Source organism: Sorex araneus, chromosome 11, assembly GCF_027595985.1.
Source record: "Sorex araneus isolate mSorAra2 chromosome 11, mSorAra2.pri, whole genome shotgun sequence".
Taxonomy (NCBI): domain Eukaryota; kingdom Metazoa; phylum Chordata; class Mammalia; order Eulipotyphla; family Soricidae; genus Sorex; species Sorex araneus.
The window spans coordinates 16,164,193-16,191,056 of NC_073312.1; the positions used below are offsets into that span (position 1 = coordinate 16,164,193).

General features: G+C 53.9%; 1 protein-coding gene across 2 annotated transcripts in view; it reads right to left on the reverse strand.

The window, feature by feature from the left end:
• Positions 1-215: 215 nt before the first annotated feature.
• RBM20 (RNA binding motif protein 20) overlaps positions 216-26,864 on the reverse strand; it is a 211,430-nt gene continuing 184,781 nt past the window's right edge. The window contains exons 8-14 of one of the 2 annotated variants that reach the window (XM_055119630.1): positions 23,891-23,970; positions 21,674-22,343; positions 14,968-15,081; positions 13,350-14,007; positions 11,518-11,652; positions 4,526-4,647; positions 216-910 (exon numbers count right to left, since the gene is read on the reverse strand). In XM_055119630.1, coding sequence (XP_054975605.1) covers positions 827-910; positions 4,526-4,647; positions 11,518-11,652; positions 13,350-14,007; positions 14,968-15,081; positions 21,674-22,343; positions 23,891-23,970 — 1,863 coding nt within the window. In that variant the 3' untranslated portion in view covers positions 216-826. The remainder of the gene's footprint in view (positions 911-4,525; positions 4,648-11,517; positions 11,653-13,349; positions 14,008-14,967; positions 15,082-21,673; positions 22,344-23,890; positions 23,971-26,864) is intronic. The other variant, XM_004611972.2, reaches the window with a different exon arrangement.

Below are 26,864 nucleotides of genomic sequence, written 5' to 3' on the forward strand. Positions count from 1 at the left end.
TAGAGAGAACTTAGGAGAGCTTCCCAAATGAAGGGCTCTTTTCCTCCTCCATGGAATTCATCGAGTTTTATTTTAAGGCATCAATCTGTCAGACTTCTAAAATAATGGAGAGGATAAAGCAGTTGTTTAAAACGGGCCTTTGTGAAAGGAGAGTCAGGCCGAGGAACTCTCTGCTGATGGCAGCGAGTACCCCTTCCGTAGGATTAGCGAGACCCCATGGCTCCCCCCACCCCACCCCGCCCCTAACCAGGATGCTAGGCGGGGAAACGTCCCCGGTCCACTGAAGTGGCTTTCCACCCAGGCGTTTCCTGAAACCCTCCTAGGAGGCCTTAGCTTGCCTTGACTTGTCACTTCCCATCAAGAATTTAAACATGAAAATCCCTGAGAAGTTGGATTTGATGCAAAGGAAATGACCCTTGGCACTGAGAGGGTGGGGGGAGGGAAGCTGGGTGGGGGAGAAGCCAACAGAAGGGCCGTGTGAAGGGAACCGCGTCCACAGGCAAAGAGAGTGGACACTGTGCGGGTGGACACACCAGGCATGGCATGGGGACACGTCAGGGGGTGGCATGAGTCTCTGAGAACAGACCCAGGCAGCGGGGCCTGCCTGGTTTGCCCGTCCGAGGCTGGGACGGGCCCCGGGAGGGTCCCCCACCCCAACGGCCCCCTCGCAGGCTCTCCTCTTCCTGCAGCTGCCCCGGCCACAGCAGCAGCAGCAGCAGCAGCAGCAGCAGCAGCAGCGCAGAGACAGGTCACGGCTTCTTCCTCTCAAAGTGCGGCACGATCCCGCTGTCCTCAGGCCGTGGGCTGCCGGCCCCCTCCGTCTCCTTCAGGCCCTCCTCAGCCAGCTGGGACAGGTACTTCTGCAGAGCGGAGACAGGGTCAGAGGGAAAAGGCGAGGGTCAGCGGGGATCTGGTGAGAGAAGAGGGGTGGGCGTGGTGTGCTCTGCCCTCCCCTCTACCGGCTCGCCCAGATCTCTGCGCTAACCACTAGGCTCCCTCCCTTCTTAGCACTACCTCCTAAGGCAGGCTGACACATCCACAGCCTTTATCAGTCTGCTCAAATTTGGGGCCTTTCTCACATGAACCGCAACCCTACCCATTCTCCAGGAAGGGCCCCAACCTCCAGGCAACTGCCCACCGGTGAGAAGCAGAGGGAGGGGAGCTTTCCAGAAGGACGTTGGAAGGGCGGGCAGAGAGAAAATACTGTCCGATAGCAATTGTGAAAGATAAACCGCAGCCTGACACGTGAGCCTCGGGACAACCTGCTTCCTGTCAGGCCTGCGGGCAGCTAAGTGCCCTGGAGGGGCCACACTGGGTTTCTGTTCCAAGTGGCCGTCTGGGCCCTGCCCTGCTCACTCACTGGCCTCCCTGGCTCCCTGCCCAGCCTTGGATTCGATCCAGCGAGCTGGAAAATGAGGCTCTAGCTGGGGGGAGAGAGGGAACCTCTGATCACTGGGGCTGCAAAGAGCACTGGAATCAGAGTCAGCACAGTGGTCGTGTGTGTGGACTCTGCTGTCCAATGACTTGGGTTCAAATTCCAGGCCTCGGCAGACACGTTACCCCGAATGTCTGACATCTGTACTGTAAGCATAACGATGGGAATATTTGAACCAATCTTCTGTTACCATGGAGAAATATCAAGGGCAAATTCTAGAGCAATCCTGCAGTGAACCAGGTGGAAGGCATCTGAACGGATTCTCAGGTTAGAAAATTGAAATTGATAAAAGTAACTTGAATTTTAATAAACTTTCCTAAGGGGGGGGAAGTCCCCTCAAAACAAAACAATAGGAACCAGAGCAGAAGGTTGCTATGAAAGCGCAGAGCAGTACCCAAAGCACAGTGCTCGTCACAGAAGAAACGCTTGGGCACGCTGTCCTTTCTCCTGAGCAGGACCAGTCATCTAGTGTGGTGGCAGGACCTCAGTCTCCCAATCTGTACAATGGGGGAAATAGGGTGATGCTGTTCCTGGCTGGTCCTGAGGGTCAGGCAGGACTTAGATACTGTCTGTCAGCTTTCTCCAGAAGACGCTCACTTGGTTGTGAGGTGAGGAACCTGGGGTGCAGGAATAAGGGCTGTCGTGGACCCCTGGGAGTACAGCTGTTGCCTAAGGACTGGGTTCTCCTGCGTCTCACATCAGGAAGGAAAATGCGTGTTTGACAAGCAAGTGGCGCGTGCGCCATGGACAGGCTCCTGCCTTCTACCCACCGTAGTGTCCTGACTCTTCCTGTCATTCTGGATCCCTCTGGGAGGGTTCTTGGGGCCGTGACCCCCACATAGGGGGGCTGCTGGGCACGCAGGAGCCTCCCACCTGCTGCTGCGTCCTAGAGCACCCCCACCCCTGCCACGAGGCCTCCTGGTGGGTGCTAAGCTCACAAGGTGCCTGGCCTCTCTGTCAGCCAGCGCTGGCTGCTCGCGTCAGAATTCTTCTCTTTTCACAAGTGGAACGCGGGGTGGGCGAGCCTGTGCAGACAGAGGCGTTCTCAAGGCCACGGTGGAAACTCTATCTGGGCAGTCTGCGGCAGAGGCCGGCGCCCAGTTCCCGGACAGGTGTGTGGGGAAACCTGAACCGTGTGGGCGGGCCGGAGGGGTTTAGCCGCTGTCTGGCCCCTGCGTGCCTGCGGACCACAGGAATGGCTCTGGCCTGTAGTGGGAATCTATTTGGGGGAGCTGGCCTGGACTCCCACATCACAGCTCCTGCGGCTGGCATAGCAGGATCTGGAATCAGAGGCCCTGACCGGTCTGTCTTCGTCCTGACTTCCGGCTGATTCTGGTCCATGAGGTCTCCTTGGAGGAAGCACAGTCCCGCAGGGAAGGCTGGAGGAGATACTGAGGCACCAGCATCTGCCGGGAAGGTCTCATACACATTCTTAGGCCCGGCTGAGAGGAAATGCACCATGAGATACAAGCTGGGCCAGGATGCTGTGTTTGGGGTAGATGCCAGTGGCTTTGAGGACCAAGGTGTGGGGGAATCAGCACCGGGTGATTTTTGAGAGCCCGCCGTGCCCTCATCCAGCCCTGCCCTTCAGTTCAGGCAGGAGACGATGAAGCAGGACACACAGCTGCCCTGAGCGGCCTCTCTGAGGCTCAGGCTGAAGCCTTTGTATAGCCATGTCAGCTCTTGAGCGGGATTGGGGGGCAGGGAGGAGTGTCCCCTAGGCGAGGACTGACCCCGGACCTGGGTCCCACGGTTTCCTCAGCCGCAGAGCAGCTGCTCTCTGGAGGGAACCCAAGCGGCTTAAGTGACCTGCGCTTGGGCAGAGCCAAGGCCAGTCTCTTACACAGAGTGACCCAGCCCAAGGCATTATGGGTCTCAGCTTGCAGGACCAGCTTAGGAAGGCAGGGGAGAGTGATTAGGCATCAGGTGACCTGGCCACTGACCATCTGCATGACCATGAACCAATGAGACTCTCATTTCTCCAGGCCTCCGTTTCCTCAATTATAAAACAAGAGCAAAACACAGCCCTCTCTCAGTTCACTGTTTGGATTGGTCGAAGTGCTTTCCTAGGTTCTTGGGTCGTCCCCAAATTCTACTGTCTTGTGGAGCACTGTTTGGAAGATTCTGGGTCACCTCCCCAGTTATCCATTAGATGAGACCCTCTTTCACAGGAAAGATGCGCAGGCTGTAGTGAGGGCATGCTGGGGGACTCCCCAAGTCAAACAACTAACCTGAGTCCCAGAAGTAAAAACGGGGGGTTGGGTGGACTGAAAGATAGTAGCCCCTGCGTAAAGACATACCAGGCCTCCTGGGTTTGAGTTGTTTAACCCAGTGTTAGTTATGGAAGCCATGTCCTAAGATGCTATTTTAGGTGTATGTTAAGGAACGTGTTACCACATTGTGTAGGTTTTATGGTGCCTCTCTCCTCCCCCATACACATATGTGAACCTTTCTGCAATTCACCTGCATTTTATAGCTGGTGGAGCTGCAACTCCATTTATAACTCTTTCTTTTCCCCTTGTTAGTATCAAAACAATTCCTGTGTGTCTTGCAAGTTGTGGCACCTGAGGGTGATTTTAATAGGTCCCTTTCGCTAGACTATAAAACTTGTCTTATTTATGGGTTATCTCCTAGAGTATAACAGAAGCTTCACCCAGAGGAGGGAAAAAAATAATTTTTTTTTCTGGTTGTTGTGTCCTAGTGGCTAGAGTCATGTCTGGAAATAACTACCTGTGATAAGCAGCTAGGATCTGGATGCGCCTGAAAACAGAACTCACTGATGGCTGGTTTCCCAGCAAGCAGAGAAGCCTGAGGGAAGAGAGATGATGAGAAAACTCTGCATCAGGAACACATGGAGCTGGGGCAAATATTTGTGTCTCAACCTCAGGCCAGGAGAACCCCAAATCATTTGGCTGAATCCAACAGGAAGGCTGATAGGGAAAAGACCCCGAGCAGCTGTTTAAGTATCAAGAGAGGCACAGGGCCCCCGCTCTGGGGAGCAGCCTGGTGAGCTCCGGCCCCAGGGAAAAATAGGAAGTCGGAAGGTGGAGAGTCCTAGAAACAGAGCCGGGGTGCCTGGGTGGGGGTTACCTGTAAGTTCCTGTAGTGGATGGCGCTCCGGCAGTGGCTCATCTTGGCCATCTCCTCACTGGTATAGAACAGTCCACACAGCTTGCAGTAAAAGCCGGTTCGGGGCACCACGAACTCCACCCCTGGGGATGCACAAGAGCCATGAGGAAAGTGCCAAGAGGCCCGGGGTCCTGCCCACTTCCAGGTGGAAAGAGGACTAGTGAGGTGCAGCTCTTCTTGCTCTTGACTTTGGCTGGTTACCCAGTTTCTCCCAGCCTCAGTTTCCTCCTTGGCACTGACAACCCCCACAGTTGGGTGTAAACTGGGGGGGGGGTAGTGCAAGTGCTCCCTGAAGGGGTACTTAGAAATCACCAGCTCCTGGAATCCAGAATCCGGATAAAAACCCCTGTTTTGGTTTTGGAAAGGGCATCTTTTTCAAACAAAAGCCGGGAAATATCACCCAGAGATAGTCGGATCCAAATATTTTTTTGCACACTATCTGTTTATAAAACATTTGGGGTGGGAGGCAATTACACTCATCCCCTGGGTGCAATTCTTTCTCTCTTTTTTTCATCTAATAGTGTATCAGAAACATCCCCCAACCTTTATGTGGGACCTATGGCTGGCGACTATTTCCATCTTCAAGCCATTAATATAAGTCCTGGGGACTCAGGAAGGCCTTTTGATCCCCAGGAAACTGTCCTGGCAGCCAAAGAGGTGGCTGTGCCCCAGTCCTGAGGATTGCTCTGCAGAGAGACAGTGATTACCCCGCCCCCACTCCCAGAGTGGTCTGTACAGTGCAGAGCCCACTTTGGGTCCAAGAGGGTGCAAGCCAGATGCTGGGAACCCGCAGAGGGTCAGCTGAACCCTTCCAGGGTCCTCAACTGGGAAGGAATCATACCAGTGTGCCTGTGAGACACCAGGCTGGGGCAGGGCTGAAGGTGACCACATGGCAGCAGCACCCACACCCAGCTCTGCATGGGGCCAAGGCCAGTCCAGCCTGTGCTGCCTCGCTTGGCTGCACTGGTGCTTCCCATCAGCTCTGCCAGGGGGTGGTGGGAGGAGGGAGGGAGGGAGGGAGGGAGGGAGAGGCGGGGAGGCGGTGAGCAGACCTGGGGAAGAGTTGCTGGTGAAGGGAGAGGGGGAGGGACTGAGGAGGGAAGGGGGAAGGAGAAGGGGAGGAAGAGGAGGCGGGAGCGGAGCGGGAGAGAGGGAGAGGTGGGGGCAGGGGGAGAAAGCAGAGGGATTGGAGGGAGGAGAGTGGGAGTGCCCCCTGGGGACAGGCCTGAGCCCAGGCTGCCTTCCCCTTTCCTCCTGTCTTAGGACACAGAGCCAAGGTCACTAGAGACCTGCCCAGCGATCTTGGTATTTATTTCCCAAAAGCCACTTATCAGTTTGGAGGGGCAGGCCAGGCCTGCCTTGGCGGATGGCGCTGCCGTGGTTTGGGGCTGGGCGGTCAGTTTCCCAACTGCCACATCGCCAGGCCCTGCCCTGTGGTCCCCGCAATCCCCAGCAGGCCCAGCAGCAGGGAGACTCACTGGCCTGCTGCCCCGGGGAAGGCCAAGGGTCCTGTCCTTAATTCCAGCAAAGAGAGGCCCCTGGAAGGGAGCCCCCGAATCGCTTGGAGACGGGGCTTCTGGCCACACACCCGGGGTCTGGCTCCTGGCTCCGGCTGGCTAAGGAACATTAAACAGAGCCCACTCTCAACAGTCCGGGCCCAAGGCTGCCCCGCGGGGTGGAGGGGGGTCGGCACCCCACGGAGGAAGGCGGGAGGAGCAGGAGGCGCGCCCCCTGGAGGCCGCACAGAGCAGGCGCAGGCCTGGGAGCAGGGGCGGCCCTAGGGAAGCAAGGGGCTCCTCGCTGCAGGCTCTCACTGGCTCTCCCAGCCCCAGCCTGGGCTCCCCCCGCAAGGGGACGGTTGCCAAAACACTAGTTTCCAGCTGGGGCAGTGGCCTCCATGCTCTGACCTTCCCCAGGGCCACCTCTGGAAGCAGAGGAGTTTGGAGAGGGCTTTCGCCCCTGGGGGTTGCTGAGCGTTCCTGAGCCTCTGCCCCCCACTGCCTCAGATGTCTCTGGAACCAAGGTGCCATGAACAGCATCAAAAAAAAAAAAAATAAAACAAACAAACAAAAATGCTGCCACAGCCCGAACAAGTTCTAGAGCCACTTGGTCCAACCATTTTCCAGCCTCTATTAAGCACCATCATTAAAGCAGCATTTGCCTTCTAATAATAGCTCCTGGCATGAGTAATTACAACTCTGTCATCCCAGCAAGCCTTGCACGAGGGCGGGGGGGGGGGGGAGCACAAATCTGCAGTGGGCTCTGGGAAGGACAGGCCTTGGCAGGCCCTGTGCTGGCCAGGGTCACCAGAGGCAGGGCCTTCAAGCCCCTAGCCCCGACCCCTGATTGTGGGCTCCTTTGCACTCCTCATTCATTCTGCCTCTCTGCATTCTTGAACCACAAATCCCCCAAAGTTGTGCTCCATCAGCCTGGACATATCTCTGCAGTAGCACGGACCCTGGGGGACTCCAGGTCACGGACCCAAGGTGAGAAAAACGCTGCAGGTCCCACGAACTACTTCAAAACCAATAGTAAAGGTTCTGGGGCTGGAGCGATAGCACAGCAGGTAGGGCGTTTGCCTTGCTCGTGGCAGACCCGGGTTTGATTCCCAGCATCCCATATGGTCCCCTGAGCACCTCCAGGGATAATTCCTGAGTGCAGAGCCAGGAGTAACCCCTGTGCATCGCCGGGTGTGACCCAAAAAGCAAAAAAAAAAAAAAAAAAAAATAGTAACGGTTCCTCCTGCTGGAAGACGCGGGGACCTTGCGAGCATCTGCTCACTTAATCCTCAAAGCTGCCTGACCTGGTCACTTCTCGAACGGTCCTTGTATTTACAAGTGAAGAAAGCCAAGTCGGGAGGTTGGCGAGGCCGCCCGCTAGGGCCCAGCCAGCTGGATTTGAACCAGGGAGTTGGATTCCAGACTCTGTGCTCTTCATCATGGCACAAAAATGGCCTTTTCTGGGCCTTGGAGATGGCTCTGGGGCCCAGGGACATAGGTCTTACATGGGCGGGGACACAAGTTCGACCCCTAGGGTGGCATGCTCCCCTGCACCCCTGCAGCTCTGGTGGCCCCCAGCAGTTTGGGGCCTCAGCAGAGCCCCAGTGCTAGGCCTGAGCATTGACTGTCTGACAAGGTTGGACTGGTTCACTGGGAGAATCCTCCAACGCCTCGGCACCACTTGGGAGGCCCACAACAACAACAACAACAATAATAATATAGTCATTTCTGTGTCGACTCCAACCCGGAGGCACCTAAGGCAGCGCAGTGTCAGGTCAGAAATCCTGAGTGCTGGCTAGAGCGATAGCACAGCAGTTGTGCGTTCACCTTTCACGCGGCAGACCCGAGTTCGATTCCTCCGCCCTTCTCGGAGAGCCCGGCAAGCTACCAAGAGTATGGAACCGCTCGGCAGAGCCTGGCAAGCTACCCGTGCGTATTGGATATGCCAAAAACAGTAACAATAAGTCTCTCAATGAGAGACATTACTGGGGCCTGCTCGAACAAATCGATGAGCAATGGGATGACAGTGACAGTGACTGTTTCACATGGTGATTCAGTAAAAGAATAAATTAATTTTTAAAAAAAGAGGAAAAAAAAGAAGAAATCCTGAGTGCAACCTCTGGCTTCGGAGACATGTGAAGGCAGCACCACAGAGTTCATGATCGTCAAGGTCTGGAGTCTGGATTCTGGCAGTTTCTTCACCGGTCAGTGATGTCCTCCCACTGACACCACCGAACAAATAGGGCTCAAGTCTAGCTGAAGAGCATATTCAAGACAGAAATAAAACCCAGAACGACCCAAATCCCCACCAATTGGTAAGTGAATGAAGCTGTGGCCTCGCCAGAGCAGCGTTCCTCAAGAGTAGGAAGGAAACTACTGTGTGGGCTAGAGAGAGAATAAAGGGGTTAAGGCACTTGCCTTGCAGAAGGCCAGTCTCTGTCTGGCCCCTGGCACTGCGTGCGGTCCCTCAAGCACTGTGAGGGACCGTGATTCCTGAGTACCTCTGGGTGTGCCCTCCTTCCCAAAGCCAGCTGTCAACGTCCCCCACAATCTGGCTCAATCTCCAAAAAGTCAGATAAGAACAGCAAACACTGTATGATTCCCTTTCTGTACAACTCAAGACTGCACACTAATTTTTCACTAATGACCAGAGCATAGAAGTGGGGACCTGGCACTAGAGGGGTAGCTGGAGAAGGATTGGGAAGTCTGGGTGGGAATGAACATGTGGTCAGGGTCCTGTCGATCATATATCAGGACAGAGCGTCAGAAAAGACAGAATGGGATACCTCTTACCCTGAGCAGATTGGTGAGGACTGAAAATGAATTGCAATTCCAGTTTGGCAGGCAGAAACGCTTACCAAGGTAGCAGGAAAACTGGCATCATCTTCCGGACTGTAATTTAGTGGTGATTATGAAAATCTGAGGTGCAAGGGCCTGTGATGCCGGACCCCCCACTTACACAGGCACTGAGTGCCAACAGTGGCACCCACACAGAGGCAACTGCACGTTTGAAAGCAGCAAAGCGTGGCCAGAGGCAGCACAGCTGCAGGAGTGAAACGACCAGGTCTTGAATTCTGTGACCCTCACACTTCTCTGGAAAATGGGTGAATTATTCTCTCTACCTCCTACGTGTCCAGAGAAAGTTAAATGTGCTAACAGATGCAAGGGACTTGGAATTATGCCTGCAAGATAAAATTAAAAGCCTAATTATTAAAGCATTATTGGGGGAAATTAAAAATAACCTAAGTGTTCCCACCAGTGTAAAAATGGTTCCATAAATTATAGAATATCTGGACGTTGGAATCTCTACAGTGGTTAAAAAGAATGCTCCTCATGTACTGACGTGAAGAAATCCCTATGACCCATTGGTTAGTTTAAAGTGTTAAAAAAAAAAAAAAGCCAACTGCAGGACCTGTTATGTGTAGTGTGGTCCTAGTCTGTGAGAGCAAAATGATCTGTGGGTATGACAACCTCCAGAGTTGGGGAGAGACCGAGGAAAGAGAAGCTTAACACTTCACATTTAACATTTACTTTACATGGTTCATTTACAATTTGGCTATGAACTTTTTCTTTTGTAATGAGAAATAATAATAAGAAGACAGAAATTAGAAGGTAGAAGAATGTTCTCTTAGGTTTTTGGCTGCATGGGTCAATTAGATGACAAGTTTTCGCATTTCCAGAGACTTGGGTTCCGCCCCAGTCCCTCCTACCGGGCCCTCTGCACAGTTCCTGACTGAACAAAGGTGCGCTCAGGCAAAAGGATGCAGGTCCCTTTCTCCTGAAAGGAGGCAGGCTCTGCAGCCATTTTCCAGAATGAACATACGCAGACCTATGTGCAGTCTTCCAAATTGATTCTAAGGTCAGTATTTCTCTATTTAAAGTGGGGGCAAGCTAGAGGCTGAGCAGATTTATTCCTTTTTTTAAAAAAAGATATTTTCTGTTGAGATCTGATTTCACTAGGAAGAAAGGGTCGGGGGAAGCTAAGAAACTTTTTAAAGGGGAAGACAAGCACAAGCAAACGTGCCGGGCTGAAGGGTGAGCCTCCACCGACCTGCCAGTGGGCAGCCCCCAGCCCACCTGCTCCTTCTGTCTTCCTGCCCAGGAGCACTGAGTGTCACTGTGAGTGTCACCGCTTGCCAGACCTTTAGAGGCCATGCCAACACTCACAGACCATGTGGCTGGAGTGTCCCTAACTTCCTGGGCTGCCCAACAGTGCTCGGGAGCCAGAGAGGGCCATATGGAGAGGTCACTGCCCCCAACCCCGCCAGTGCTGTCCTCTTGAGCCCCTTTAAAGCATTACACGCTCTACACTAAGAGTCTACATGCTTCTCTTTGAGTCATGCTGTGAGTGACCGTCGCCCCCCGCCCCCACCCGGCCCCCCATACTTCCACCAAAGGAGTGATGTAACCCGCTGATGTGATCCGATGCCAAGTGAGGAAAATAAGGCTCAGGAACTTCCGGCCCATCATTCCCTGCCAGAGGCCCCTTCTTAGCAGAATCAAATCCCCAGGTGGCCTCCTAGACAGAACAGGGCTTGGTTCAATGATGCCTGGGTCAGGGGAATCCCCACACTGCCTCCCCAACCCCCCAACCAAGTTTTCTTTTTAACTTTTTTCTCTTTCACATTTTCCTTTCCTTTCCCCTCCGTCCCTTCTCCCTTCCCTCCCTCCCTCCCTCCCTCTTGTCCTCCTTTCCTCAGGGAGTGCTCAGGGATCACTCCTGGTGGTGCTCAAGAGACCATATGTAGCGCTGGGGTTCACACCTGGGTCGACCACATGCTAAGCAAATGCCCTTCCCACTGCACTATCTTTCTGGACTCTTTTTAATTTTTTCTTCCTTCCATCTTCCCTCTTTTTCTTTCTCTTTTCTTTTTCTCCCCTTTCTTTTCTTTCGCTTTCCTTTTCTTCCCTCTTCCCTCTCCTGTGCAGTCACCCTGAAAAGGGAAGGGAAGGTGAATGCGCCAGACCTCTCTTTGCTGTCCCTTCTACAACTGCCCAGGGTCCAACCAAACACAGTCTATGCACCACCACTGCTGGTCAGAGAAGTTGGCCCCTCGGCGAGGGGGAATGCAGCCTTCTTAGGGCAGGGGTGGGTAGGGAGGGGAAGAAAGACAGCAGCGGCAGGGGCTCATGCTTGCTGGCCTTGTAGCTGCCATTGGGCGTTTGTTTCCCTGCCCCAGTACGGCTGTGTGTGGTTCGGGACGAGGCTTCCCTGTGGGGAACATGGGTCCCTGCCTCCTAGGTAATCCCCTGCAGGACCGGGTGAGGTATCGGCTGTACTGAGGTCTTGGTCCCGGACATTGTAAGAGACTTTAAAGGAACACTTTGCCACGGTTATTGCAAGAGGTATTGAAAAGTGACCAAAAAAAAAAAAAAAAAAAAGCAAAAGGTCCTCTCAAGTTCGAAGTTGTCACTGTAGAATGAACACTTCCTGGGGTTGTGGGGTTCACCTACCCAGGGGAATGCTAAGTTCGCTGAACACATCCTCGGGCTCCCAGGAGGGCAGAGCAAGGGGCTGTTTCAGCTCCACTTCAGTGTATTCGGGTGACCTCACGTCCAGAGATTTCATTTCCCCGAACCTGGAGCTTTCTGCAAAACAGGAGCCAAAGCCAAAACGGAATGAATCCTACACGCCTGGGAGCCTCGCCTGCTCCCCCCCCACCCGCCTTGGGACTGCTTAATAACATGCAGCTAGGGTGACAACTTCTAATTAGAACCAAAGTGCTATAATTAAACCCTTTTTTTCCACCATGAAAAGAATGCCACACACATCATAAAACAGGGCAAATCTCTTTCCCCGGTTGGGGCAAGGCGGTGCGTTAGCGTTAGCCACTCGCTATCGCTCTATCTCTGCAGGCACAACTGTGGAAGGGCAAGAATTGTGCTGACAGCTGCAGGAGCCCTCCAGCGGGCGAGGAAAGGGCAGTGCCACTTCTCTCCCCGCGCTTGTCGGGTGCTGTGATAAAAACCCAAACTCCAGAGCGCCTGGGAAGCTAAGAAGCCAGGAACACGGGTGTATGTTGAAGCCTCCACCGCAGAGCGGGAGTGAGATTCGAGCCAGGGAGGGGGAAAAAAAATCACTTCCCCCTTTAGTCATGCCTTCTCCGGACTCCGCAGTCCTTTCGCAACAAGAAGGCAGTGCTCGCGGTTTCCATGGAGACTCTGCCCAGGTGGAAACAGCCCGGGTCAGCAAGGTGGGGAGCAACGCTGTTCCGGGGGTTCCTCTGCCAGCTCAAGCTGGGACTGGCCGCTGGCTGCACACGTTTATTTTTCTTTGTGGGGGGCCCCACCCCACACCTAGCAGTGCTTAGGGGCTACTCCTGGCAGTGCGGGGGGGGGGGATCATTAGTGGTGCCAGGGATCAATCCAGCCCTTGGCACGCAGTTGGCCACATGCGAAGCAAGCACCCGCAGCTCTGTACCATCTGACTATTGTTTGGGAACCTTCCCTCTCCATTTTCTACCCCTTGGCTCTCCTCCTCCTCCTCCTCCTCTCCTCCTCCTCCTCCTCCTCCTCTTCCTCCTCGTCCTCCTCCTCCTTTCAACTCCTGTTTTCCTGCAGGCTTTCTGGGGAAGGAGTCTCTAGTGGTTTTCACCAGGAGCACACGGAGGCCCCCTCGCTCCCTGCCCCCTCCCCCCTCGCCCGAGCCCTTGACGGAGCGTAGTTTCCACTTGGCAGGGAAGACAGGGCTTAGTCTATTTTAAACTCTCTTTCATGATGTCATCGTGCTGGCCACGGGCACAGCATCGCCTCCAATGAGGCAGAGGAGATACCGGGACAAGTTGGGTTTCACTGTCAGGCCCTGGACAAAAACAGGTCTGAAGTAGTAAGAAGGGGAACAGGCCACACCCCCTCGTTCCTCCCGCTGACCATTCTTGAGTCCTACCCCACCCCTGCCCCCCAATAACTATAACTAAGTTATATAATAACTAAGCAGCCTTGGTGGTCCCCAAGAGAGGCTGCCTGCAGAGGCCAAGGAACCCCAGCTCGGCTGGCTGGTCACTCCAAACCTTTGCTAATTTTTTTTCACCGGAGTCCATCCAGGTTCTGGGACATTGCGAGAAGTCTGTTGTGCTCTGGCTGCTTTGGAGCGTGAGGCCTTTCTGATTTCCCTTCTCTCACTAATCTGAGAGCTCTGGCCGTTCTGCCAGGTTCAGAGAGTGGTGCCAGCTCGAATGCTCATCCTCACCTTCCTTCTGTTCCTCCTAGCCAGCGCACCTACGCTTCTCCAGGGGAGCAGCGGTCCCCGCACCCCACCCACACATGAGGAAAGGGGAGGTAGTTACCCGGGCTCAACACTCCTTGGCAAGCCTGGCTTTGGAGGTCGGGTTCGGTGCGGGGGCTGGCTTTCTCCTCCAAGGGGCTGCCTTCACAAACCCCATCTTCGGGGCTCCCCCTGGCCTTGTGGTCATCGAGAAGTGGGCTAGGCTGCCGGGCCCTCTCCTCGGCGGGCTTGGGGGAAGACATTTGCTGGGCTGCAGGGGCCGGACGAGCATCTGAGCTCTCTGCTCCCTTTGCCCGCTTCTCGTAGCAATCTGAACCCTGCGGCGAGAGGCCTGTCTCACATTCAGCTGGCTTCCGCTCAGCGTCCAGATTTAGGCCAGGCATTTCCACGTCCATGTCACCGGGATGGCTCGTGGGAGCAGGAGGCAGCTCTCTGGATGACTTGCGGGTGATTTCTGCAGCCCCGTTCCCTAGGGTCTTGACCCTCTCCGGGGTGGAATCCTTGGCTAAGTCCAGGTCTAAGGCTGTCACACAGGGACATATTTCTGGGCAGAGTTTGTCCCTCTGGTCAATGGGCACAATCTCATCCAGCTCTGGGATGTCGGGTTCCATGATAAAATCTTCCTCTTCCCCCACCTCGTCCACTGTGACCAACTCCTCCATGTTCGTGGGGTACCAGCTCTCCCCCTCTGCTTCACTTCCGCTCTCCCAGTCCGGATCCTGAACAAAAGTGCACCGTGAAGGTTAAAGGATGGTGGAGTCTTGCTAGTCAACCAGCAAGGCAGAGAAGTTTACCACAAAACCCTTCTAGCCAGAAAGATTCTTTGCCACCAAACCCCTCAAAGCAGAAAGCAGCATTCTTACTGCTACGTGCAAATAATTGCTGGGTAATTAGGGGAAGAAACCACTCAAGTCCCTCATTCCTGATTCACCCTGAGGTCGAAGCTTAGAACAGCACAGCTTGGGATAAGTTCTTATAGCTTAATCCACCAGTTTTTAAGCTGTAAGAATAATTGCCACCCGTGGCACACAATAGGTGCTCAATAATTAGGCATAATGCCCACAACCGTGGCTCATCCTTGCCCGCCCGCCCATCCTGGGCACTTTCCCATGGACCCAGCCGCCAGAGTGAACAGATGAGCTCCTCTGCCAGCCCTTCCCAGGGCTCTGCCTCTCTGCACCAGAAAGACATGAAGCTGGCTGTGTTTCAAGGACATTTCTTTTTGCTATAATAGCCCCAGCAGGGGAAACTGTGTGTGTGTGTGTTTTCATTTTAATCAAGTAAAATAATCCTTGTAAAAGCACAGTAGAGGTCTTGTTAATCCCAGGGACTGAGCCAGCTGAGGTCAGTGCCCAGCTCAAGTGCTTGAAGCCAGCCCTCTCCCCCGGCACCCCCATCCCAGCCCCGTGTCTACTCTGGCTCCTCCCAAGGGACCTGTCTATTTTGGGAGCCTGGCTCTGAAGCCCGAGTCTTTTCTGGGCCACATGTTTTCTCTGATGAGCGCAGCCAAGGGACGGGGAAGTCCACGCAGGAGGCTACGGTCTGCAGCAAGACTTTTCAAAGTCTGTGAGACTGCCCGAAGCCTGTGCAAAGCCATTCCTCCCAGGATGGGGAGACTTAGTCCCCAAGGGCTGGTCTGCCTCTGTGGCTACAATGCTGGCCTCTGGAAGTGACTTTACCTTCTGTGTCCCTATGTTTTCTGTGTCAGAGGTCTCGGCTTCTTTCTCCCGCCTGGCCAACGATGGGGATGCTTCTTCCTTGCCTTCCTCGCCTTCCTCATCCTCTTTTCCAGCCTTACCAATAGAAGAACAGAACCAAGCAATCAACAGTGAGCTTGAGTGGGGAAAACAGAGAGCCCACGGAGAGGACAGTATGATGCCCAGCACGGCTAGCCATCCACAGGCATGTCTCGCACACCCCTTCCTTGAACCCCCCTAAACTTCCCTTAGAGGTGGGCACTCCTGCAATCTCCGTCAGACAGACATGGGACGGAGGCTCAGGAAGGTGAAGTCTGTTTCTCAAGGTCACACAAAGGGCAGGTACAGGCCTGTCTTCAAAGCGGGTCTGATGTCTGAAGGGAAGGTGATATAGAAAACCCTAGAGAACTCAAGATAGTCTGTGGACATGAAACCTATACCAGTGAGAGTAAGCCCAGGATGAACAGGCAGCACGGTAACATCTCTGTCTTGGTTAGAAAAGAAGTACAGTAGTCAGTGTCCAGGCAGGAAGGAGGCTATCTGCCAACCAGTGGCCCTGGTACCTCTTTTTCAATTCTACGTCTGTCTTAGAGTGACAGCCCAAACTACCAACCCCTTCTCTTCGTCGCCCCAATTGACTCCATCCTAAGAGTGCTTGTGTCTGAGAAGTGAACAGGTATTGGGTTAGAGACTCAGACTCTAGCCAGATTTAGAGTAGGGGCCAGGGGGCCGGGGAGATAGCTCAGAGGGCTGGAGCACATGCCTGGCGTGTGTGTGTGTGTGTGTGAGCCCCTGGGTTTGAGCCTCAGGACCACAGCCCTGGACTTGTGCGCTGAACTATCAGAGCATTTCTGGGAAGCTTCTATTAAAAATTTTTTTTTTAAAGTGCCAGAAAAGTAGTACAGGGATAAGGCGCTTGTCTCACATGCAGCCGATTCTGGTTCAATCCCCACAACACCACCAGGAGTGACCCTCAAGCCTAGAGTCCCAACTCCCCTCCAAAATAGAAAAATAATTAAAATAAATAGGGGTCAACTACCTAGAATTCACAAATCAGATCTGATCCACTCTCTGTTTTTATACAGTCAGTGAGTTAATTATACTCATCACATTTTTAAATAGTTACATTTGGGGTGGGCCTTTTTGAGGTACTCAGGGATTACTTCTGGCTGTGCTCAGGAGACTATGTGCAGTGCCTGGATCAAACCAGGGTCAGCCGCTTACAAGGTAAGTGCCTAAACTATACTCTCTCTCTCTGCTCACCCAAATTGCATTTTTAAAATGATAAGCACCCGAATTAGATCCTGGATTTTTGCCTTTTGACCCACATAGGCTGAAACATCTGATGCTTCACAGAAAAGGCTTGCCAAAGACATTTCAAAAGTTTTGAGTGAAATATTCTCCCATGCTGTAAATACTGGCCAGCAAGTCACTATTTCCAGTATCCTCAGGGCAAGCTGCTTTTCTCATCTGGGACTGAGGTTGGTTCAAAGCAAATGACTCTGGTTCTGATTTCTTACATCCAGACACACCCCTGCTGAGCTGACCAGGAGCCAGCTGGAGAGGAGCTCAGGATGGACTGGTTTAGCTAGTTAATAGCAGATGGAGAAAGTTCCACTCTGAAAGTCCCTGCTCCGTTCAGTGTTCAGAGCCATAGACGGCCCGGAAAGCTTTGCTCAAGCTTTGAGCTCACCAAAGTCCGAAGCAGCTCGAAATGCCTATAGCTACCAGAACCCCTCGCTTCTACCAACGGGGCAGTCCTTTCCGGGATCTTTGCCACTCCAAACGACTTTCCCATGATCCTCTCATCAACATAAATAATCCTCACACTCCTCAAGCAGTTCCTGCAGTCACACTTCTAAACAACACAATGCAATGCAGCGAACGACCCGCTCCAGCTTAAGCTGGTGAGACACAGACCAGCCCAAACCTTCCAAGCCTCCGGCTTAGCCTAATCCTTCCACCAGGCAGAACACCTACTCTCCCTCCCTGCAGGCGAAGAAAACAGCGAAGTGCCTTTCAGTGGGCCCTGTGCCTCGGGATCACTCCCAGGTGACAACGGTAAGCTAAGGGGGAACCAACAAAGGCAACTGTTACACCAGGCTGCCTACCCCAGGCCCCAGACCAAAGTATTAGGTGTGAATTATTGAAAATGGGCTCTACAGAGCTACTTCCTAACTGGTTTATCATGCTTGCTTCTATAGCCTCATCCCAAGTCTGTTCTTCCCAAGGCAGCTGATGGTTGCAAACTGCAAAAATCTGAGTCTAGAGACATAGGGCAAAGGCTCAGAGCACCTGCTGGGCTTGAGTGAGTAGTTCAAGTGCCTGGTGGGTCTAATGCATGTGTGAGTGGGAGCCGGGCAGCTTTGCTGTCTGCAGTCCCTGGTGTCATTTCTGGCCACTCTGGAGCCAGGTAAAGCCAGCACCACACGGGGACCCCTGGAAAGGGCCGCTATGAAAACAAGATGAGCAAATGCAGTGGGCAGGAAGTGCAGGCCCTGACTGATGGCCACACGTGTGTGAGCACAGCAGCAGTCCTGGGAGCACTGCCACCACTCCGAGTAACGGGCAGCCCCCAGAGAGCATGAGCGGAAACACCACAATTAAAGAGGTCCAAACTGAGAGGCGTGCCACGGTGGATGAGTCTGCGAGCTGAAAATGCTGGGAGGCGTCAGACCTCTGATCGGCGCATCAACGGAGAGAGAGGGAGGGCATAAAAACATTAGGAAGAAACTACATAAATTCCTCAATGTGAAAACAATCACTTCTGACTGCGCCTTCTCACATAAACATTTTTTTCTTTCCTTATACTTCCACTAGGGACTGGAGTGATAGCACAGTGGGTAGGGTGTTTGCCTTGCATGTGGAGGACCTGGGTTCGATTCTTCTGTCCCTCTCGGAGAGCCCAGCAAGCTAATGAAAGTATCCCGCCCACACGGCAGCGCCTGGCTAGCTACCCGTGGCATATTTGATACGCCAAAGAAACAGTAACAAGTCTCACAATGGAGACGTTACTGGTACCCGCCCAAGCAAATTGATGAACAATGGGATAACAGTGACAGTGACAGTGATACTTCAACTAAGAACCCTTTAATTTGGTGACAAAGTCCTGTTGCCAAATTAGCATCCTCTGGACAGTCAGAACCTGGCCTTCTGCTCCAGCACCATTGGTCTACAGTCCCGGGGCTGTGGCATGATCTTTCACCAAGAATACACCCACATCTCAACAGGCACATCCAACTCCAAGAAAGCTTGTGGTCCATTACTAGCACCAGTGCTTCCATCTCCATTCTAGTTCACACCACACTCTGCTCATTTGAGGAACGATTCGATTCATAACTTTTTTTCCACCAGTCCATGTGTTCCATGAGATGTGGGGGTCATTTCAGTTTTCACTACAACTATAGCTACAGTACTAGATGCTCAGGGGATTCTGTTCATTTCCGTGGCACATGGGATCATACCTGGGAACCCATACCTGCGAGGCAAGTGCTCTGTCACTGGACTACAGCCCCTGCTCTTCTCTGAATCCTGGTCACTAAAACGAAGAGACGGAATGAGCGAATGACAAGTGCCAATCTGCCACCTGGTCTTGGCAGGCCTGTCTTGCTCTGAACACAGAACTGAACAGAAGTGTTTTTCTCTTTCTACCTCCTGCAGAGTGCTGATCACAGGGGCTGCATTCCCGGGACCCTGGGCTGCATCAGGCCCATGGATTATGCATCAGGTCCATGGATATATCCGTACACATCCGCACAGTTTCTAAGACATGGGGTATTTCCTACAGGTGTCTGGACTTGGAGTTTGCTCTAAGAAATGGGACCTCTGATGGCCCAGGCTACACGGTCCTGGCCAGAGAGTGGAGATGGTGCCCCATGGTCCCACCTCCCCACGGATCCAGGCCACGGTCCTGGGTTCCCTCCCCAGGGCATCTGGGTCTGTCACCATGGGTGCTTCTTGCCCCTTGTTTTCTTTCCTTTTTCTGTGGTCACCGGTGTCACAGTGCTCCTGGACAGATGGGGCCACCCCTGCACTGGGAGCAGAGACAGTGGCCTCTCCAGTGGGGCCACGTTCCTACAGAGCTCCAAGGGCTTCTCATCAACATCTCCCCACGGCCCTGTCGCCACGCTCGTCTTCCAGACAGGAAAACTGAAGCAGAGCAGAGTGGGAGTGGCCTGGTGTTCCCAAACCAGACTTTTGCCTCCAGAGTCTTGAGTTTAGTTACTCATTTCTTCAACAGGTATTTCTGGATTGCCAACTCTCATGCTAAGCCTGCCTCTGGGCAATGGGGTCACCCAGATAGAAATTCCTGTCTTCCTGGAAGCTACGTTGTGGGGGGAAGGGAGGTGGGGTAAGGATTGACTCAAAGATGCCAATGAATAAGTCTCCACTGACCTAAGAGGGAAAACAAATGAGGGGGCAAAATCGAGGTTTTTTGTTTTGTGTGTGTGTGTGTGTGTGTGTTTGTGTGAGTGTGGGCAGGGGGAGACCCATTGAGGCTTTCTGGAAATTTCTCTTTGTAGAGCAGAAATACTATTATGGGATGAACCAGAATAATGTGTGTCACTGTAACAGGAAAGGCCCATGGTCCTATGAAACTGGGGTCAGAGCGGGTGAGGCTGCCAAAGAAGGGGTGAGGGGTTAGAGAGAGGCAGTTTCTCCCCTTTGCCTAACGGACAAAGGGCTCCAGAATGTGTGTGTGTGTGTGTGTGTGTGTGTGTGTGTGTGTGTGTTGTGGTGGCAGGGGTGCGGGAGGGATATGTATGAGGTCCAGACCACTCCAGCCACGACTACACTGTGACTGTTCTTGAGGCCCTGGCCCATCATCTGTGCCATGGTGCCCCCAAACACAGGCACTCTCAAAAGTGTCCACGGACAATGGGGTCTTTCCTGGGCTCGGCTCCCCCCACAGCCCTAACCTGATGGCTCTAACGAGGCGGCCACCTTGGGAGTCTGCAGGTTTCTGCAGCCTTCCACGCTCAGCTCGGGCCTTGCTTATCCCCCTCTCTCCACGGCCTCCTGCAGTGCAGTGTCCCTCTTCTCCCCAGCAGAGCTCCGGTCACAGACGCCCTGAAAGCAGCACGCCCAGCGGGCACTCAGGCTCGCACGTTTCTTGCCTAGACCAGTGTCCTTCAGTTCCTTGGTCTCAGCCACACCGCCAACTCTGCCCTATTCACCCCTGTACCAGGAACGCCAGCAGTCAAGTGGCCCCCTCCAGGGTCACACACGTCTCAGTAAACGTGGGAGCAAGAGTCCAGGGGGGCAAGGATAGTAGAGATAAGGACCAGGAGGATTGCTCCACAGCTTGGAAGCCGGCCTCACATGCTGGGGGAGAAGGTAGCTCAGACAGAGAAGGGAACATCCAGTAAAGGGTGCTTGGAGGGCCCCCTCAAGGCCCTCCCGATGGGAGATGCAGGCTGAAAGTAGACTATAGACCGAACATGATGGCCACTCAATACCTCTATTGCAAACCACAACCAAAAGGAGAGAGAGAGCAAAAGGGGATGCCCTGCCACAGAGGCGGGGTGGGAGGGGATGGAGTGGGGTGGTGGGAAGGATACTGAGATTATTGGTGGTGGGGAATGGGCACTGGTGGAGGGATGGGTACTCAATCATTGCATGACTGAAATGTAAGCATGAAAGTTTGTAAGTCTGTAACTTTACCTCATGGTGATTCATTAAAAAGTGAAATTTAAAAAAATAATAAGAGCCCGGAGGGGACTTTGGTGTTTGTGGAGGGGAAAACTGGGCTCTTCACTCGAGTTTACTCACTGTCACTGTCTCCTGACTCCCCGACAGGCATGTAGTGATTTGGAAGCCAGGTTCTTTAAGCAGAACCCAACCTCCACTATGCCCCCATCTCTTCTTTTCTCCTCTCTCTCTCTCTCTCTCTCTCTCTCTCTCTCTCTCTCTCTCTCTCTCTCTCTCTCTCTCTCTCTCTCTGTGTATCTCTCTGTCTCTGTCTCTGTCTCTCTTTCTGTGTCTGTGTCTCTCTGTATCTCTCTGTCTCTGTCTCTGTCTCTGTCTCTCTCCAGCTTTAATGGAGACGGCTCTGGCAAGGAGGCATGAGCCAAGTTAGACCCTAGGGCTTCAACCAGAGTCTTCCTTCTGCCTGTGTTCCCCTGTATGCCCATGTCCTGCAACAGCGCTAAGCCTACCAGACGCGTGGATGAAAGGGACCACCCATCATTTTGTATGACCACACGAGGCAAATGCTGCAAACCTTCTAGAGAAACACCTCCAAGTCCTGGCACCCGGCTAATTGACTGGGTGGAGGCTGCTGCTCCCTCACTGGCTCGCCCAGGGGCCCCTGGGAGAGGCAGATGTTCTTTTGGCAGGAGGGAGGACAAAGCAGATCAAAGATCTAATCTGCCCTGGCAGAACCGATGGGTGCAACCACCTCAGGGCCACTCCAACCTGGACCCCCAAATCCCAGAAGGCCTTTGTAGTATGTCCTTCCCCGGGTGCTGTGGGCTCTGACGCCAGGCCACCTGAGGACCCACGGCTCTGCATTTACTGACTGCGTTCCTGACATAAGCCCTCAGGCCCCGCTTCTAACAGACACAGGCCGCTGTCAGCCAGAAGGGGTTTGAGACAAGTGCTCAGCCCAGTTCTGGGCCGGAGCAGCCACGCGCTGCCTCCCGCTGTCTGTGAAGGGCCATCGTCCTTACACCGGGGATTCCTTTACCTCTCTCCTGCCCAGGCGGCTTTCCTTTCTCTCCTCAGCTCCTTCTTGGTCTCTGTCGGGTCTCTTGGCTCTGCTCTTCTCGTTCTGCTTACACCTGGCGCCCTCGGGGGCCCGGCTGCCCTTGGCATCCAACCCGTCCTCCTTGCAGGCGTCCTCGGGGTAGGGCTGTCTGCTCTCACGAGGCCGGGCCTCGTCCTTCCGCCTGGACCTCCCAGGGACATCCTGCGGCTTGAGATACTTGTCCGATTTGCCTTTGGGCTCTTTCCGGTAATAGCCGTCCTCCCGGCCTTTGTAGCCCAGTGACACCACGTGCAGGGGCACAGGCGACCCGGACCTCGGGTGCTTTTCTCGGTGGCCCCTGCCGGCTTCCAGCCGCTCGTCCAGCTCGGCTTTGTCCAGTGGCCGGGGGTAGTGCTTGCGATCGTGGGCCCACGTGTCTGTCCTGTCCCTCTTGTCCTCCCCGTTCTCCCGCCAGGGCCCTGGGTCTCGCTCTTCCTCCCTCCTGGCGAAGGGAGAATGTTCCCACGAGTCCCTGCTGTTGGCCCAGTCAGTCCGAGAGGGCCCGGGGGGGCTGTGTGAGGAGCTGCAGGAGGCGAAGCTCGGAGTGTGGGAGCGCGGGGAGAGGGAGCGACCCACGGGACTGCGCGACCGAGGCCGTTCCGGGCCGTACCTAGGAGGGAGCAAAGGGATGGGGTTTAGACTCTGTGCCCCCGACACATGCCCAGACTCTGCCTTGATTGGCATCTAACCCCTCGTGGCCACGCCCTTCTCCCGTGCGGCACAGAACAGGCTCCCCCTATTCTGGGTGTCCAGGAGGGATTTTTTTCCCTCCACATCCGGGCCCAGGAATGGGGATGAATAACTGGACTGCTGGGCTCAGCCGCCTCTTCCTTCCTCCTGCTGACCCGCCCTGGGAGAGTGGGGTGGCTGAGCCTACCCCTGTCCAGCCTGACCAGGCGAGACGGACTCCACCTGGGCTACCTGGAGCTGCCGCTTGGCGAGCAGACTCGTGGCCACTCATGGCTAGGGGTGCCTCGTGGCCTCCTTGTCTCTTGTTATTTTCTCACCTTCATCTTTGTTCAGATCCTGGGCATGGGAGGAGGAAGCAGGTTATAGGGGGGGAAGGAGGGGGGGCTCCGTCTAGAAAGAATGAACTAGGAAGGCATGTTAGGGTTGGAAGGTCTCAGTGCTCTGTCCAGCTCATGTTTCAGATGAAGAAATCCACATTCCCTCAAAAAACCCGAACCTGCCCCAGGCTCAGAGCAAGATCTCATGGTGTGTCCTCCCACCCTCAGTCTGCCAGAGAGTGACGGAGGCACGGCGTAGCTTTGGACAGCCTTAAAATAACCCACATAGCCATCAGTAAGGCGAGCAAAAATTCAAAACTTGAATGTCCTCTCTCTCTCTCTCTCTCTCTCTCTCTCTATATATATATATATATATATATATCATCAGTTTACTTAATTATTAGCACATCAACTGATGTTCTAAAAATGGTGAACAATTTTTATTTAATTCCCAAACTCAGACAAAGCTCGCTGACCAGGCCACAAGGCAGGGTTCACTAGGACCCGGCCACCTTGATCGCCCTCGGGGGAGAAGGCCAAGGGCTTTAGAGCACCATCTGGGTGGCGGGGGCAGGAACAGCCCTAGAACAGCACAGGTGGCTCTCCTGTAGGACCCACACCCACTGTTTCCCACCTTTGCTCTCCTCAGGGATTCTCTGCAGGGCAGTGAGAGGGGCAAGCCCGCTGCCCTAGCTTGGCAGTCACTGCCTCCCCCAGGAGAAATGTCTGGGGAAAATGCATGTGTTCACTGTTCAGAGTAAGCCAAGGGTCAGGTCATGTTCTTAGTTTCTATTTGGCTCATGAAATATCAAGAACTAGCTCTAAGCAGTAAACGTGCTCCCACATGCACGCCTGCGCACACGCACGTGAACACACACACGCACGTGAACACACACACACACACACTCCTATGTATTTCTCTCCCACGGGAGGAAGTGTAGCAATGCAGCAACTGCATCTCCCTGAAGTCCAAGTTGACCAGCGTGACTGGGATGGACCCGTGCTGTTCACCACACATGCAGGATGGCAGGACCCAGAAAGGTGGGTGGCAAGGGTAGGGCACAGTGTGACTGAAACACCTGTCAACATTAGAAGCTGGAGAGAACCCCCAGAGCCCCCAGAACCCCCAGAACCCCCAGCCGGAGCTCACCTGTCTGCTTCCCGGAACATGTCCCTCTCCCTCTGGGAATGGATGTCCTGGATGATGGCGGCCACATTTTTCCCCGGTTTCTAGGCAAAGTCAGAGAGGTCACCATCAGACTTGACACTGCCAGAGGGAAGCGCTGCCCAGTCCTCCAGAAGGGGGAGATGCGTCTTTTTACGGGAAATAAACAGTATGACCGAGGGCACTGCCTGTGGGTACTGGGCGAACAGAGAGTGAAGTACTGAGCTCTGGCACGTGGGTCACTGAGCCAGGAAGGAAGGAGCCGGTGCTCCCAGCCACTTGCTCGTACCCCTCCCAACTGAAGTGAGCTGTGTTATTTCTACCGTGAAAGAGACGAAGGGAAAGAGAAAGAGGAGGGAAAGGAGGATAAGGGGACGCTGCTGAACACTCAACACCGCCCCGTATTTTACACAAGGAAACATGCGCAGTGCGGGTGGCCGGACTCTGCCCTTACAGCTACAGCCTCGCCAGCACACGCGCTGCTTGTCAATGGTGGCACATGGAATTAAAGAACCTGCTCAAGATCCTGTAGTTCAAGAGCTGGGGCTGGGTTATGGGCATCTTGACTCAGCAGGCCTTGGTCTCGCCTCTGCCTCCTGCTCCCCTTCCCCTGTTTCTCCCCAGCAGTCATTTGGGGCTCAGTGTAAACTGGTGAGGTAGGTAGTGGATGCCGTACCCACATTTCACAGCTGGGCATGCCAGGTACCCACAGGCTGTGCCCCTTCCAGAAGTTACTGCAAGGGCTTAATCCCTGTCCCCCCATCTGAGAAATAGTCACCTGGTCCTCCTCCACAGCCTTGGGACCTGGTGGGCTACATGGATGGAAGCCCCAGGGAACTAAGAGAAAGTAAAGGGGCTGCTGGAAAGTTTTCTGTCCATGACCCCTCTGCGGCTGATTTGTAAGACTCAAGAGTCCTGGGGAAATGCCGTAACCTTCCAGATGAGGCCATATTATATTCTTCCGGGTCAATGCTCCCCCAGCCGTTCCAGAGCTTTTGAGCTTCGCCTTCTGGGCTCTGCATCTCCCTTCGGTGACCCCTGCCTGGAAGCCCCACTGTGTTCAGCTACTTCTTCACATTAGTCAGGGTCCTGCAGAGAGCTATCACCTTCTCCCACAGGCTCCTGTACTTACACACTCATGTGTAAAAGTCTTGTGTTCTTCAACACGAGTACAGCACCCAAGGGAGAAGCAGATGTGTTCGTGAATGTCTCAGCACTCTGGCCCTGAAGACTCAGTCATTGTGTGTCCATTTAATCAGCCTGACTGACAGCCCTGCGGCCCACTCGGGCCAAGGGTCCTTGCTGGCTGGGAGGCTGGGTGAGACCAGTGTTCCAAAGCCAGGCCCTCCCACCCCCAAAAACTCACAATGGCCCTGTTCCACCCTAAGATATTGAACAAGTGTCACTGGGCAAGAGAACCTGAACACCCCCTCCATCCGCCATTCTCTGGTAGGGTGGCTGGGAGGCACACATAGCTTTCAGGGACTCCAACTGGGCTCTCTTCTATCCCTAAGACACTGCAACCCTGCTACAGAGCAGCTCAGCATACAGCTCACTCTTGTGGCCCAGGTCTCCAAAAAGAGGAGTGGGGAGGAAAAAAGAACTTTGAAAACGTGTCCCTTCAGCTTTGCTCTTTCTGTTTCTGTTGAGCCCTTAGTCACACCGGGCAAGGTGCCCCTGAGGAAACAGTTCAGGAAGAGACGAGTAATGAAGAAACTCTCCTTTTTCTCCCTCTCCTCTGATGGGGGATCCGATCCGTCAAAATGTCAGCACCTCACAAGGCCTGGTGAGACCCCACGGTGACTGTCAGCCCCTAAACACTCATGAATGAATATAATGTTTTGCATCTACCTTCCTAGAAGGGAGAAGCCGCGGCCCCTTCTGCACCCCTGATGCCAAGCAGGTGGATGTATAGGGCAATCAATGTCGGTCCGTCCCCTCAGCCTCAGAGACTGGGGGACAGAGCTCCCAGCTCGCTCCTAGGGGAAGAAACGGGAGGACGAGAAGCCAGAGCCGAAGAAGTCACTAGGGCCATTGCGCCACCTAGAGGCTAGGGGCTGCGGGGGTGATCCCGGGAGCCCCTCGGAACAAAGCCAAGGGAGAAGGCAGAGGGCAGAGAAGCCAAGTCCTAATGACATCACCTGGGCCCTGAGTCCAGCTGTGCTGCAGCCAGGAGACTGCAGCGAAACATCAGTTACAGGAGCCAGGAACTCCCAAGAACTCCCAACGGTTACGTTCCGAGAGAATGCGGGCTGATTCACGTCAACCCAGGTGCCCTCCTGTATGTGCTCCTATGTAATTAAATGTGCTTTCAGAAGCATTCACATGTCACCCCAGGAAGCAGAAAAAATCCTCACTGAAGGCCAGAAAGCAATGTGTTCTAGATCCTGCCTGCCGAAAGAGTACCCCGAGGTACCCTGGGCAGCTTCTGGGGACTGTGTGAGAAATGCAGAACCACTGCCGACATCGTAACAGGATTCGTAAGTGATCTGTGCCGTTACAGAGGAGAGGTGTGAGGACATGCTGTCTCTGTGGCTGATGACTGGGTGGCTAGAAACAGGCAGAAGCTCCCCCTGCATTCTCTGTTCCAGGAGCACAATGTAGCCCCGTGAGGACGATCAGATATGGGCCCCAGTCAATGGGACCCAGCCAATTTAATCATGGCTCTAGTAACTTTGCTCTTGTGAGCTCCTGAACTTCTATTAGCCTCAGTTTCCTGCTCTGTAAATGTGAGATAATAATACCTGTCCCACAGACCTGACGTCAGGATTAGCAGATAGTGTATGTAAAAGTGCTTGACAAGGTACTTGACCCAGAGAACCGGGACACAATTAAAGGTACATATCCTTGTTAATATTGCTGTACAGTTATAATGACTGTTATTATCTACCCTACACACCTCACCAGGAAGGATGATTACGAGACTTGAGGAGACAGTGTCTGAAAACAAAATGCTTGA